Source organism: Borostomias antarcticus (genome assembly GCF_949987555.1).
Source record: "Borostomias antarcticus genome assembly, chromosome: 20".
In the NCBI taxonomy this organism is placed as follows: domain Eukaryota; kingdom Metazoa; phylum Chordata; class Actinopteri; order Stomiiformes; family Stomiidae; genus Borostomias; species Borostomias antarcticus.
The window spans coordinates 8,159,547-8,172,046 of NC_140253.1; the positions used below are offsets into that span (position 1 = coordinate 8,159,547).

The 12,500-nt window shown below is 51.8% G+C and overlaps 2 protein-coding genes across 2 annotated transcripts in view; one reads left to right on the plus strand and one right to left on the minus strand.

The window, feature by feature from the left end:
- LOC311322657 (uncharacterized protein) overlaps positions 1-10,734 on the plus strand; it is a 14,405-nt gene extending 3,671 nt beyond the window's left edge. The window contains exons 2-9 of the mRNA XM_084454738.1: positions 2,651-2,745; positions 3,161-3,239; positions 3,625-3,835; positions 4,538-4,621; positions 5,601-6,715; positions 6,827-7,656; positions 7,874-8,119; positions 8,808-10,734. Coding sequence (XP_084310864.1) covers positions 2,651-2,745; positions 3,161-3,239; positions 3,625-3,835; positions 4,538-4,621; positions 5,601-6,715; positions 6,827-7,656; positions 7,874-8,119; positions 8,808-9,061 — 2,914 coding nt within the window. The 3' untranslated portion in view covers positions 9,062-10,734. The remainder of the gene's footprint in view (positions 1-2,650; positions 2,746-3,160; positions 3,240-3,624; positions 3,836-4,537; positions 4,622-5,600; positions 6,716-6,826; positions 7,657-7,873; positions 8,120-8,807) is intronic.
- A 715-nt stretch (positions 10,735-11,449) lies between these two features.
- The window catches only part of drc1 (dynein regulatory complex subunit 1 homolog (Chlamydomonas)), a gene marked incomplete at its 5' end in the record, with an annotated part of 7,441 nt that continues 6,390 nt past the window's right edge, over positions 11,450-12,500 (minus strand). Inside the window, 3 exons of the mRNA XM_084454628.1 lie at positions 11,450-11,554; positions 11,924-12,026; positions 12,097-12,249. Coding sequence (XP_084310754.1) covers positions 11,498-11,554; positions 11,924-12,026; positions 12,097-12,249 — 313 coding nt within the window. The 3' untranslated portion in view covers positions 11,450-11,497. The remainder of the gene's footprint in view (positions 11,555-11,923; positions 12,027-12,096; positions 12,250-12,500) is intronic.

The following is a 12,500-nucleotide window of genomic DNA, read 5'->3' on the forward strand; positions in this document are numbered from 1 at the left end:
TGTGTATTGAAGGAGAAAAGCAGTTTGCAAGAGTCTGTATAGTGCAGATTGTGTGTGTGTGCGTGCGTGCGTGTGTGTGTGTGTGCGTGCGTGCGTGCGTGTGTGAGGGTTAGAGGAGGAACATGAGACTGTGGGTTTGGTTATTTGAGAGAGCAGGGTAGAGCACAGTAGAGGGAGAGAGAGAGGGAGGGAGAGAGAGGGAGAGAGTGTGTGTGCGCCTGAGCGAGCTTGCCTGTGTGTGTGTGTGTGTGTGTGTGTGTGTGTGTGTGTGTGTGTGTGTGTGTGTGTGTGTGTGTGCGCATGTGAGCGTGTGTGTGTGTGTGCGCATGTGAGCTTTAGAGAGAGGGGGAGGGGTGTGTGTGTGCGTGCATGTGAGCTTGGCTGAAGAGAGGATATTTGTGTGTGTGTGTGTGTGTGTGTGTGTGTGTGTGTCTCTGTCTGTGTGTGTGTGCGTGCCTGTGATCCTGAGAGGGAGGGGTGTGTGAATGTGTGTGTGAGAATGTGTGCGTGCACATTTGGGCCAGAGTGGGGGAGGGGTGTGTGTGTGTGTGTGCGTGCGTGAGTGCGTGCGTGCAGCTATCAGAACAGTGTGTGTGTGCATGTGTGCGTGCCTGTGCACATGTGGGTCTTGGGTAAAGACTTGTTTGTGTATTTGTGCGTGTATGTGGGTTGGTGGGGGAGGGTGGGGGTGGGGGGGGGGGGGCTGTGTGTGTGAGTGTTTGTTTGTGAGAGAGAGGGAGAGAGGGAGACAGGGGGAGAGAGAGATGTGCAGGGAGAGGGGGATGGATAGAATCAATGGAAGAGAGAGAGGAAAGGAGTGAAAGAGGTATTTCGTATGTTGAAGGAATCAAAGTGGCACAGATTTGGTAGACTGATGAGAAAGTCCTCAAAAACCACGTCGGGCTAGCTTAGACTACACACACACACACACACACACACACACACACACACACACACACACACACACACACACACACACACACTCTCTCTCATAAAAACATGCACACACACACACTCACATATGCACTCTCACACACACACACACCCACACACACACTCTCACACACAGTCAGGACAGGACACAGTCGTTGACATATAACTTAACAGGTTGTCATATAGGCAGAAGACAAATATGAAGCATATGTAACAGGTGTTAATAGTTCAAACTTCCTTGCGTTAACTGTCAAGGTCTAGGTCGTGGCGTGCCAGTGGCCAGTATGTTGTCACGATGACAACACCAATCAAAGCTTGAATAATACTAACTTTATTACTGAAGAATTCCATGTGAACAACGAAGTCAGAGTAGCACAAGAGAGAAGTGTTAACTGTAAAGATGGTCGAGCCTTTAGTCGTCAATATTGAAATATTTTCCCCAGTTTAGATCATGTACTGTAGGAGAACAGGAATAGTATTGTGTAGTGAATTCATAATTCAAGAATCCCACACCCCCCGCACCGAAAACATGAATAAATAAAACATTTAGTTAGGGTAAGCATATGCAAATACACGAACGCATGTATGCACGCGCACATAAACACACCTTATCAGGAGGCCAGATGGAGAGAGGGCCAGATCAATACAAAGACCATGAGCCTGGCTGATATCTCTTTGGAATGAGTATCTTTTTCTTTCTGCTCTCTCTCTCTCTCTCTCTCTCTCTCTCTCTCTCTCTCTCTCTCTCTCTCTCTCTCTCTCTCTCTTCTTGCTCGCTCATGCCGTTCTCTCTCTCCCTCCCGCTCTGTCTCTAACATACAAACACACACACACACACACACACACACACACACACACACCATAATGAACACTTCAGAAACCAAAGCACGATCTTCCTATGGCCTACTTTTTTTTAAAGAGCCTCCAATGTCATGCGAGGGGAGAAAATAGGCAGGCAGAGAAAACAATGTTGAAAAGACGGCGACGGAGAACGGCCCCTAAAACGGCTGATCTGGGGCCAGCGGTGCTCCTACGAACCGTACGGTCGCAGGAGGGATTGAGGCTAAGAGAGATTATCTCAGATCAGCTTCTGGCGGGGTGGGGGGGCGGGTTCTCTGCTCCTACAAGTGTCTCTGACTGGGGGTGGGGGGAGGGGACAAACAACCAGTAAGTACAGATTCAGGATCGGCTTATCCAACCCAGATACCAACCACAGCCGATAGAGGGGGGCTGATCTGATCTCAGAACAGTTGGCGCTGAGGGGAGGAGGCGGGACCCGGAGGAGGTGAGTCGCGTTCCAGGTCTCCCGTCGTCGACCATCCGCGATGTCCAGCTAACGCGTAGCGATGATTCGCCCCCAAAACAATAAAATAAAAAACGCCGCCACCTCAACTTCGGCCAAATCCCTATGATTAGAATCAAGACGGGTCGGAGCAGGACAGAGCTGATCAGTGGATCCTGGTCCGGTCTGTGATTGGAGGAGAGGCGGCGTGGTGGGAGGTAGAAACGTACGCCGCGATGCTACCGATTCTAACAGTCACCAGTTTATTGATCATGATCACGCTCTCGTTTGATTGATGTGGAGTTCGGCCAGACAAGGGGATTGATTAGATGATGATAATTGCGTGTGTGTGTGGATTCCATATGTGGTACGTTATCTTGCAAAGCTTTATGGCAGAACATATCACTGATGTTTGTGTGTGTGTGTGTTCCACAGACGTGGCTGTGGCAGGAAGAGGAAAGGGACACCGGTGAAAGTCTTTGTCGCAGAGAAAGAGGAGGAGAACGTGCCTGAACACAGCTATGGCCCAGGTGTGTGTGCGTGTGTGCGCGCTAGTGCCACAATGTAATGTGGGTACTGGTATTCCATTTATTTAATGCTTGCAACTGTGTGTGTGTGTGTGTGTGTATGTGTGTGTATGTGCATGCATGTCTTTCAGTTGGTGGGTGGTGTGATTTGTATGTGTGTGGGGGAGGTGTGTGTATGTGTGTGTGTGTGTGTGTGTGACCTACTTACGTGTGTGTGTGTGTGTGTCTGTCTATCTGTCTGTGCGCGCGCACGGGCAAGCATGTTTAGTAACTAGTATGATGTGCACCTGCGTGTGTGTGTGTGTTTAGGGGGAAGGGGTGATGACCTGCGTGCGTGTGTGTGTGTGCAGGCGCGCTTGTGTTTGTGTGTGTGCATGTGTGTGTGTGTAATCCTTTTCTACCTCACTGTTGCTCCTAGGTGATCGTAAGGAACCAGTAGAGAACAAGCGACCGACCTTGGATGGGCCATTCTACACCACAGAGCCTGCACAGAACTGGTTAGTGTGAGTCTGTGTCTGTGTCTGTGCGTGTGTGTTCTGGTGTGTGTGCGCATGTTCTTGGGCAGGTGCATGTGTTCTTGTTTATTCATTTTCAGAGAATAGTTTTTCTGATTAATGTTTTATTCATGACCGTTAGGTCCTTTGTGTTTGTGTAACCCTGTGTGTGTACACTATACGCTTGTGCGTGCGAGCGCGTGTGTGTGTGTGCATGCGTATGCCCAGATTCTATGTGGTTCTATGCTACATTTCATTGTTTTTGGATTGCATGACCGCTGATCATCTTTTCTCGTGTACGTGCCTTGTTTGTGTGTGTGTAATTGTGTGTGTGTGTGGGTGTGCAGGTGCATTCTAATTACCACAAATTCATTATTTCTTTACCCAGTGGTTCATCAGAGCAGGGTGAGGAGGGAGGGGCCAACGCGGCGAGGGGCGGGGCTGGGGCAGCGGCCTACCCGCCTCCCCCTAACTGCCGTATCCGAGAGGTGCATTGTGGGAGCCAGGTCCGTCTGGTGGTCATCGCCATCCGTGACATCACCAAGGGAGAGGAGATCACCGTTGACTACAGCCTGACGGAATGGGGAGACAACACCATGGTTAGCACACACACTCATCACACCACACACACACTCACACACACATACACACACTCACACACACATACACACACTCACACACATGCATGCACACACGCACACACACACACACACACACACACACACACACAGGCATGCACACATAAACAGGCAGCCACACACACACACAAGCAGCCACACGCACACAAACACAGGCAACCCCACACAAACATGCCCACACACGCACACGCACACACACAGCACAGCCAATCAGATCGTAAGTAATTACCAAGTTACCATGGTGACGGCTGATATCCTATTATCGTGCTGTCGATCTGACGTAGCTCTAGCCAGGGCTGTGAGGAACATGTAGGCTAACTGTAACCTGACTATCACTGAAATTTAGCGATGCACACAGCAACAGTTTCCATGTCAGCCACCATCAATCACCCCCCCCCCCCCCCCCCCCCCAAAAAAAAAATTTCACTGTATAGGAATGCATTCATAAACTGTTCAGTGCATCTTAAAAAGAAAAAAAAGAAGAAAAAAAAAAGAATTGCTCCTTTGTTTAAGTCAGACATTTTGACTAGTCTGAACATAGATGTGTGAGAATATGGAGCTAGCGTATTATTTATTTATTTATTTATTTATTTATTTATTTAAGTGACAGTCGCTGCTGATTTCCACTGAATATTCATGAGGCTTCTCCTTCCTCTGTCCCAGGGTTTCCGCGGCACCGTGTCTCCGGGGCGCTACGAGTGTAACTCCGACCCCGAGAACAACAATAACAACAGCAACGTCAAAAAGGTAAGATGGACACCTGTCGCCTGACCTCCGAGCTCACTGCCTCGTCTCTCCAGAGTAAGACTCCGTAGTCTTTCAGGGACATAGTCACGCTTCTTTGTACCACCAGCGTAGTCGTTTCCGTGTACAGAAAATTGGACTGCGAAAAAACACGGCGGACGTTTTTCCGTAGAGAAACGGCTACATTGATGGTGTCTGCCTACATACAGAATTTATGCATTTAATCCAAAAGGTATCAACTGAAACGAGCGTGACTGTGCTCCTTTAAGGTGCTTCTCTCCTAGGCTAGACCACACTATTCTGACTCGCACTAGTCTGCCTCGCACTAGTCTGCCTCATACTAGTCTGCCTCGTACTAGTCTGCCTCGCACTAGTCTGCCTCGTACTAGTCTGCCTCGTACTAGTCTGCCTCGCACTAGTCTGCCTCGTACTAGTCTGCCTCGTACTAGTCTGCCTCGTACTATTCTGACTCGCACTAGTCTGCCTCGCACTAGTCTGCCTCGCACTAGTCTGCCTCGTACTAGTCTGCCTCGCACTAGTCTGCCTCGTACTAGTCTGCCTCATACTAGTCTGCCTCATACTAGTCTGCCTCGTACTAGTCTGCCTCGTACTAGTCTGCCTCATACTAGTCTGCCTCGTACTAGTCTGCCTCGCACTAGTCTGCCTCATACTAGTCTGCCTCGTACTAGTCTGCCTCGCACTAGTCTGCCTCGTACTAGTCTACCTCGCACTAGTCTGCCTCGTACTAGTCTGCCTCGTACTAGTCTGCCTCGTAATAGTCTGCCTCGTGAATCTGAGTGCTCTTCACCTTCTTTAACACTCCAAAGTCCAAACACCTGATATGCTTGATATGCTTACAACACATTATACTGAATCACCAGGCGCACACTCACCACTCTCTCTCTGTCTGTCTCTCTCTCGCTCTGTCTCTCTCTCTCGCTCTGTCTCTCTCACTCTCTCTCTCTTTGTCTCTCTCTCTCAGGAGGAGGAGCCCCTTCCTCTCTCCTCCCAGCAGGACTACCTCACCCCCTCCTGGTCCCTCTCCCCCTCCTCCTCCCCCGTCTCCCACTCCGACGGCAGCGACTCCGACCCCCAGAACGAGGGAGGGGAGGAGGGGGCGGGGCCCCGGGGCCGGGCCGCCCGCCGCCGCAAGAAGCGCCGCAACCCGTCGTCCAAGAGGAAGACGCTGCACCGGACGCCGCCCGGCGGAGTCCGGGGACCGCCGCTCGCCTCCCTGGCTCACCGCCCGCTGCCGGCTTCCCCGCCGCCGCACTCCTCCTCCCCCTCCTCTTCCTCCAACTCCGCGGCCAGACCCCCCCTCTTCAAGGCCCCGGCCCCGCTGGGCATCAGCACCGTGGCCAACATCGGCCTGGGCGCGGCCCGGGGCGTGGCGGCCGGGGCGGGGGCGGGGGCAGGGGGCGCAGCCAGGCTGACCTGCGACCACTGCGGCCGCCACTTCCGCTCGCTGGGGCGCCACCTGGACAAGCACCACGCCCACCAGCCCGACGTGTGCGCGGCGCTGGTGGAGCGCTACACGCACATGCCGCACCTGGCGCACGTCCACGCCCAGCAGCAGCAGCAGCGTGGGCCGCGATCTCCGCCCGCCATGGACGGCGCACGCCCCGCGCAAGGGGGAGGCGCCCAGGATCTCTCCCTCTCCCCTCCCCCGCTCACCGCCGCGCGCTCGCCCTCCTCCTCCGGGAGGAACGGCGGCGCCCCCCCGCCGGTGCTGACCCCGCCCCGGGGGCGGAGCGCCGTGCCCGTGTCGGTGCTGAAGAGAAGCCCGCCCCCCGTGGCGGCTGCCGCGGCCCCGCCCCGGAAGGGGGGACTGCGGAGGGCGGTGAAGGAGGAGGAGAGAGAGGAGGACGAGGAAGAGGTGGAGGTGGTGGAGGTCACCAGGCCTAAAGAGGAGGAGGGGGAGGAGGCGCGTACGGTGTGCCCCGAGGCGGGGAACAAGGGGACGGAGGCGCCGCCACCGCCACCGCTGAAAGAGGAGGAGGAAGAGGAGGAGGAAGAAGAAGAGGAGGAGGAGGAGAACGGAGTGATGGAGATCGAAGACGACAGCGGTGCCGAGGACAAAGAGAAGGATCTCCTGAGGTAAGTGGAGTTTGGCGATCGATAAACCGGTTCCTAGACATTTCCTTTTTTTTTTTCACGACTGACAGAAACATCTCCCCCCCCCCCCCCCCTCTCTCCCCTCCATCCCAGTAGCTCGGGGCGCCTCCACATGCTGCCCCTCCTCTCCTCCCTGTCCTCCCTGGTCCTGTACCTCCGCCGGCTGCAGCACTCGGCCTTCCTCTCCCTGTCGCGCCAGGCCCAGTCGGCCGAGGCCTGGCGCCTGCTCTGCCACTCCAGCCTGGCGCTGCTCATCCTCTACAACCGCCGGCGCGAGTGCGAGGTGTCCAAGCTGGCCATCGCCGAGTACCGCGCCCGCGTCACGCCGCAGTGCCCCGTGCCGGTCCCGCCCGGCGCCCCGCCCGCCCTCACGCCGCTGGAGGCGTCGCTCTCGCCCTTCGAGCGCCTGGTGCTGCCCCACCTGCCGCGCGTGGGCGTCCAGGGCAAGCGCGGCCGCGTCCAGCCGCTCATCCTGCCGCCGCACTGCGAGCCCTGCCTGGAGCTGCTGCTGCAGACGCGCCACGGCGTGGGCGTCGACCCGCAGAACCCCTACGTCTTCGCCCGGCCGTACCACTCGCCCGCCACGCCGCTGCGCGGCACCGACCTGCTGCGGAGCCTGGCGCGCTCCAGCGGCACGCGCAACCCCCGTGCGCTCACGCAGACCCGCGTGCGGCGGCAGGTGGCCATCCTGACGCAGCTGCTGCTGCTGGGCGAGGGGGAGGAGCCCGGGCAGGCCGGCGGCAACGCGGTGGAGCGGCTGGAGCACTTCCTGGAGCGCGAGTACCACGTGACGCAGAGCTGCGGCGGGATCGGCCAGGACCCGGGCCTGATGGGGCGCGTCGGGCGGGTGGTGCTGTGCGGGGAGCGCGACGGCGTGCTGTTCAGGGGGATGAGCCTGCACCACATCTGTCTGGAGCTGGACGGTGAGGGAGAGGGAAAGATGGAGAGAATGAGAGAGAGACAATGAGAGAGAGTGTGTGAATGAGAGAGAGAGAGAAATGAATCCTGTGCATGGTTTAAATCATTTTCTCCTTAAATGTATTGATGTATAATGTTTGTGTGCTTCTCTCTCTCTCTCTCTCTCTCTCTCTCTCTATCTCCCCCTCTCTCCCCCTCTCTCCCCCTCTCTCTCCTCCCCAGTGATGTCGGGGAACTCGGCGGACTCATTCTCGGATTGCGAGTCGGACAGCGAGCAGGCCAAGGAGAAGGTCGAGGTGGCCCCGCCCCCGCCGCCGCCCGTGCCCACCATGCTGTACGTGAGGAGGGGCAAGGCCAACAGCAGGACGCCGCGCCCCAAGAAGATGAAGGGCACCGCCGCCTCGGCCGCCACGCCGCTGTCCCCGTCCCACGTGGGGCGCAGGAGAGGCTCTGGTCAGCCGCGCTCAGGTGTGTTTGACGTGACCGCGTCTCGGGCATATCGGGGCGCAAGCCTTCGTCCATCAGCCTTGTAGTGCTCCGTTGTGACTCATTCAACACTCGTGTGATGTAGTCCAGATGTCTGATAGTACAGTCTGATGACTGACTGATCCCAACAGCATATATGTGTACAGCTGTGCTGTCGGCACTCTAGTCTCTGGACGTATCAGAGTTCTCATGGTCATGGAAATCCTGGAATTTTTAATTCCACTTCCCAGGCCTGGGAATGTTTTGGATGGAAACTGATCAAATATACAAAAAACTAATGGAAATTTAATTTTTTAGGCCTGGAAATGTTCTGAAAAAATTATAAATATCCCAAAGGTTCTGGAAAAGTCATGGAAATTTTTAATTGACCAGAAATCATTATGACTCTAGCAATTAATAGTGTTTAATCTATGAGCCTCACAGCATCACATTCATGTATACTTGTAATCCAAATGTATGCTCTCAATTCCACAAACATGTCAAGCTTACATTATTATAGTAGTTAAAATGCATTAATATAGTCATGGACATTTCTTAAGAAGTTAAGAAAGAATCCTTGAAAAGTTTTGGAATTCTATTGATAAAAATAAGTGGGAACCCTGACATTATAGTCCATGTACGTTCAAGCCAGTGTACGTTCTAACCCGTTCTCCCCCGCCAACCCGGCCAGGCAAGCGCGGCGTCCTGAAGCGGCCGTGGTCCGAGGCGGAGCGCGCCGCCGTGGAGGAACACCTGACGCGGAACATCGCCGAACTGCGCGTTCCCGCAAAGGCCGACTGCGAGCGCTGCCTGCAGTCCTGCCCCCTGCTGGTGACCAACCACCGCGACTGGCGCGCCATCAAGTTCTACTGCCACAACCGCATCCAGCTGCTCAAGAAGAACCAGCGGCGCGACGGCGACCCGCCCCCGCTCATCGTCTGCTGAGGCGCGTCCCAGGGGACCCCCCTGGGGGGGTGTGGGTGGGGGTGGCTTACTTCTCTCGTAGCGCACTTTTGAAGGGTCTCGAGGGACTCAGGCGGCTTCCTGTTTTGCGTGTCGCAGTACACACTACTTTTAACGAGACCTCGGTCTTCAAATGGCGCCCTGTCTCTGATGTAGTACACACTTTGGATGAGAGGCCGAGGAGAATTTAGAATGGCACACTATGTTAAACTGTACAAGGTCTTAAATTTCCTTTTCAGCGGAGGGTTATAGTGCACTACAAAACGAGTGGTCTACATTTGAGATGGGGTGTCGTTTGAGATTTTGTTCGGAGAGACGGAGAGACTTTGAGACTCTGACAAGACTATCACCTGTTGTCCTGTTGTATATGGACTATTTGTTTTCTTCCTTCCAAAATGGACCTTACTACTACACTATGTCGGACCCGAGAGAGAGAGAGGCAGGGCTCAGTGTGTTGATGTATGAACAATGTGGACTCACTCGAGTGTTACATGGACTTTTTTTTTTTTTTGGAGGGGGGGACTCACTCACAGGACGAACGGCCCTAATTTGGCTATGCTTTACTTTGCAGGAGCCCTGTACTGGAGAAACCAGTTAACAAGCTAGTTATTACACATGCGACTGTGCAATTCTTATCACTTTTGAGTTGTCTATACTCTGTCCTGTATTTACTGATTGGGTACTAGGCAGTTATTCTTTAGTGATTAACTCTGGAATAATTCCTGTTTTTTTGTTTGTCTCCAAAATGGACACTGACTTTATGGAACACACTCAAGATGCTACATAATAGGGTCCAGGAGGTAAAACATGTAAGCTTCAGTGTTTATAAGTTACATACGAAAGCAAGGGCGTCAATGGCTTGCAAAGTAATTCCTTAAAACGACAAGTATTTAGGCCAAGAAGACATAACCTGGGGGTGCATGCACACAGACAGACACACACACACACACACACACCTCCACATCCTGGAATGCTGAAAAAGTCTTTACCCAAAGCTCAAGTGTGTTCTTATTGGCATCGGTCCTCTTGTTTTGTGCCTGTTGCACATTTGTTTTTTCGAAGCAGTACAGAAAAAGGTGCTCTAAGCTATCGAGCTACTATCTCACTTCATGTGGTGAGGAGGGGCGTTCCCCTACTCTTAACTTTGTTGTGTTCTGTGTTGTTAATTAAAAGTGAAATTTTGGGGCATTCATTAGAAGAGAGAACATACTGAATTGGCCGCCAAACTATGTTTCCTTGTTTTGCTTTTCTCCACATGCAGTGTTTTGCATTGTTCGTGTTGATTGTCTTTTCATCGACCAACATAGGTCCAGCTGTCGTGTGGTTTTGCAGCAAGGCTAGATTTTGGATGCTTGTCTCTCGATTGCAAGTGTCCCAAAATCATTTGTCGACTATTGGACTAGAAACTACATAACACCTTGTCAAACAGATACTTGAAGTTATTTAAAACGTTCACATCTGATGTTAGTTCATGCTCTAAGTCTAGCCAGTTACATTGTACAGAAAAAATATATATATAATATCAGTTTGGTAACTGGCTTGTTTTGTGCTATTTGTAGCTTCTTTTTTTGAGTTTATATTGTACATAGGCCTGTGGTTTGTAAATATTCACAGAAACACAAAGAAAAAAAACTACACAGATGATATGCCTTGGTTTTTCGTGTCATTTTTTCTTTTTTATAAGTCTTATAAAAAGTTAAAGCTGTGTCGTCTCAAGTGTGATGATTTCTAAGATCAATGCTGGAATTTAGATTGGAGATCCAATCCGTTGGGTGGAACTGTACCTCAAACAGACACTACAGTACGACCAGGAGATGGTGCTGTTGCGTTGGGATATAGTTATCTGGACTGCAAGCTCTGGAACTCGAGCTGGACTGACCAAGTGGTAGGACTAGGATACCATAGATATTGCTATGTTTATCAATTTGTAAATACATGTCTGTGTGTATGTAAACACGTCTGAAAGTGAAATGCAACATCTCAACATTTAAGCTTCATTAATGATTCTTCATTAATGCTTCTTACATGTTAAGTACTTTAACCAAAATTGACATTGTTGAGCCTTTAGACAGTTAATCTCCTTATTTCATAAGTACAACAATATTTCTGTCAACAGTGACGTGGCAGCCTGTTTGTGGAACAGGTGTGTGTGTGTTAAAGCATGAGGAGTTGTTTCAGGAAAGGCCCAGTTGCTATTCCACTACCCGTCCAGCAGATGGCACCAGACACTATACCTGTGGAAGGCCAAGAACCAAATACCCAACTCTTCAAAACAAGCGAGCAAAATTGAGGAGAGGAAGAGGGCCCTGGTGGCTGACCCCTTGGAAAATTATCCTCATAAGAACTTGAGAAGAAGAAACAGACTACGGTTCTTTAAAGGTTTAATTTAAAGATAAACACACAAAATGGATGTACGAGTCACTTTGGGGCCAGCTGCATCATCTGGGTGGGTGGGATCTCCAGCTCAGCATTGACCTGTCAGAGAGGATGATCAGAAGCAGAATGCATTTATTGCAGGTAGTTAACAACATACTAGGAATTTCCTTTGGTCACTGGTGCATAACACTGATGGAGACGACATTAGACGGTGCAGGGACAAGTGCAAAGACAGGACAGTGTAAATGAGCAGTACAAAATCCGAATACGAAATACAATATATAAAATGTGGTGCGATCAGTGATATACAGTAAGTGTACAGAGTAATATGTGTGCGATGTTTATATATACAGTGTGTGTGACACGTGATAGTGAGGAGACACACAACGACACTGTCATAATTTACGTTGCAAACATACAGTACACACGGGCAGACGTGCGCACGCACACACACACACACACACTTACCCTGGAGTTGACATATTGGTGCAGTAGCATCTGTAGCTCGGTGTTCTGCTGTTTCAGACTGTTTGTGTCCGTGAGGAGCTTGGATCGCTCCGTCAGAACAGAGCTGGAAACACATGAGACAGGAATCAATTTGCGATCGCAAACAGTGTGTGTGTGTGTGTGTGTGTACTCACTGGTACTTCTCCAGAGAGGTCTCCAGGGCATCCCAGATCTTAAGCTTGGCCTCTGGAATGACGTTGGCCATGGCCTCCCAGTAGGCTGCGTCCTCCGAGTCGTCTCTGTCACCCAGACCCAACACACTGGCCTGCTGGGCGGCCGCCGCCTCCCTGGACACACACACACACAGGTCACACACGCACACATAGGTCAGGCGCATGCACACACACATACATAGTATTCACACCGCCTCATACTACTGTAGATCTTACTAAAGTTGGTTTTCCACCTCATTTTACCACCTCAACTTGACTCGTTTCAACTCTATTTCTATTTCTCACTATATATATATATTTTATTTTTTTTACCAGACGATAACAACGCATGCGGAATTTTGCGCATACAAAAGGTCACTAGCATG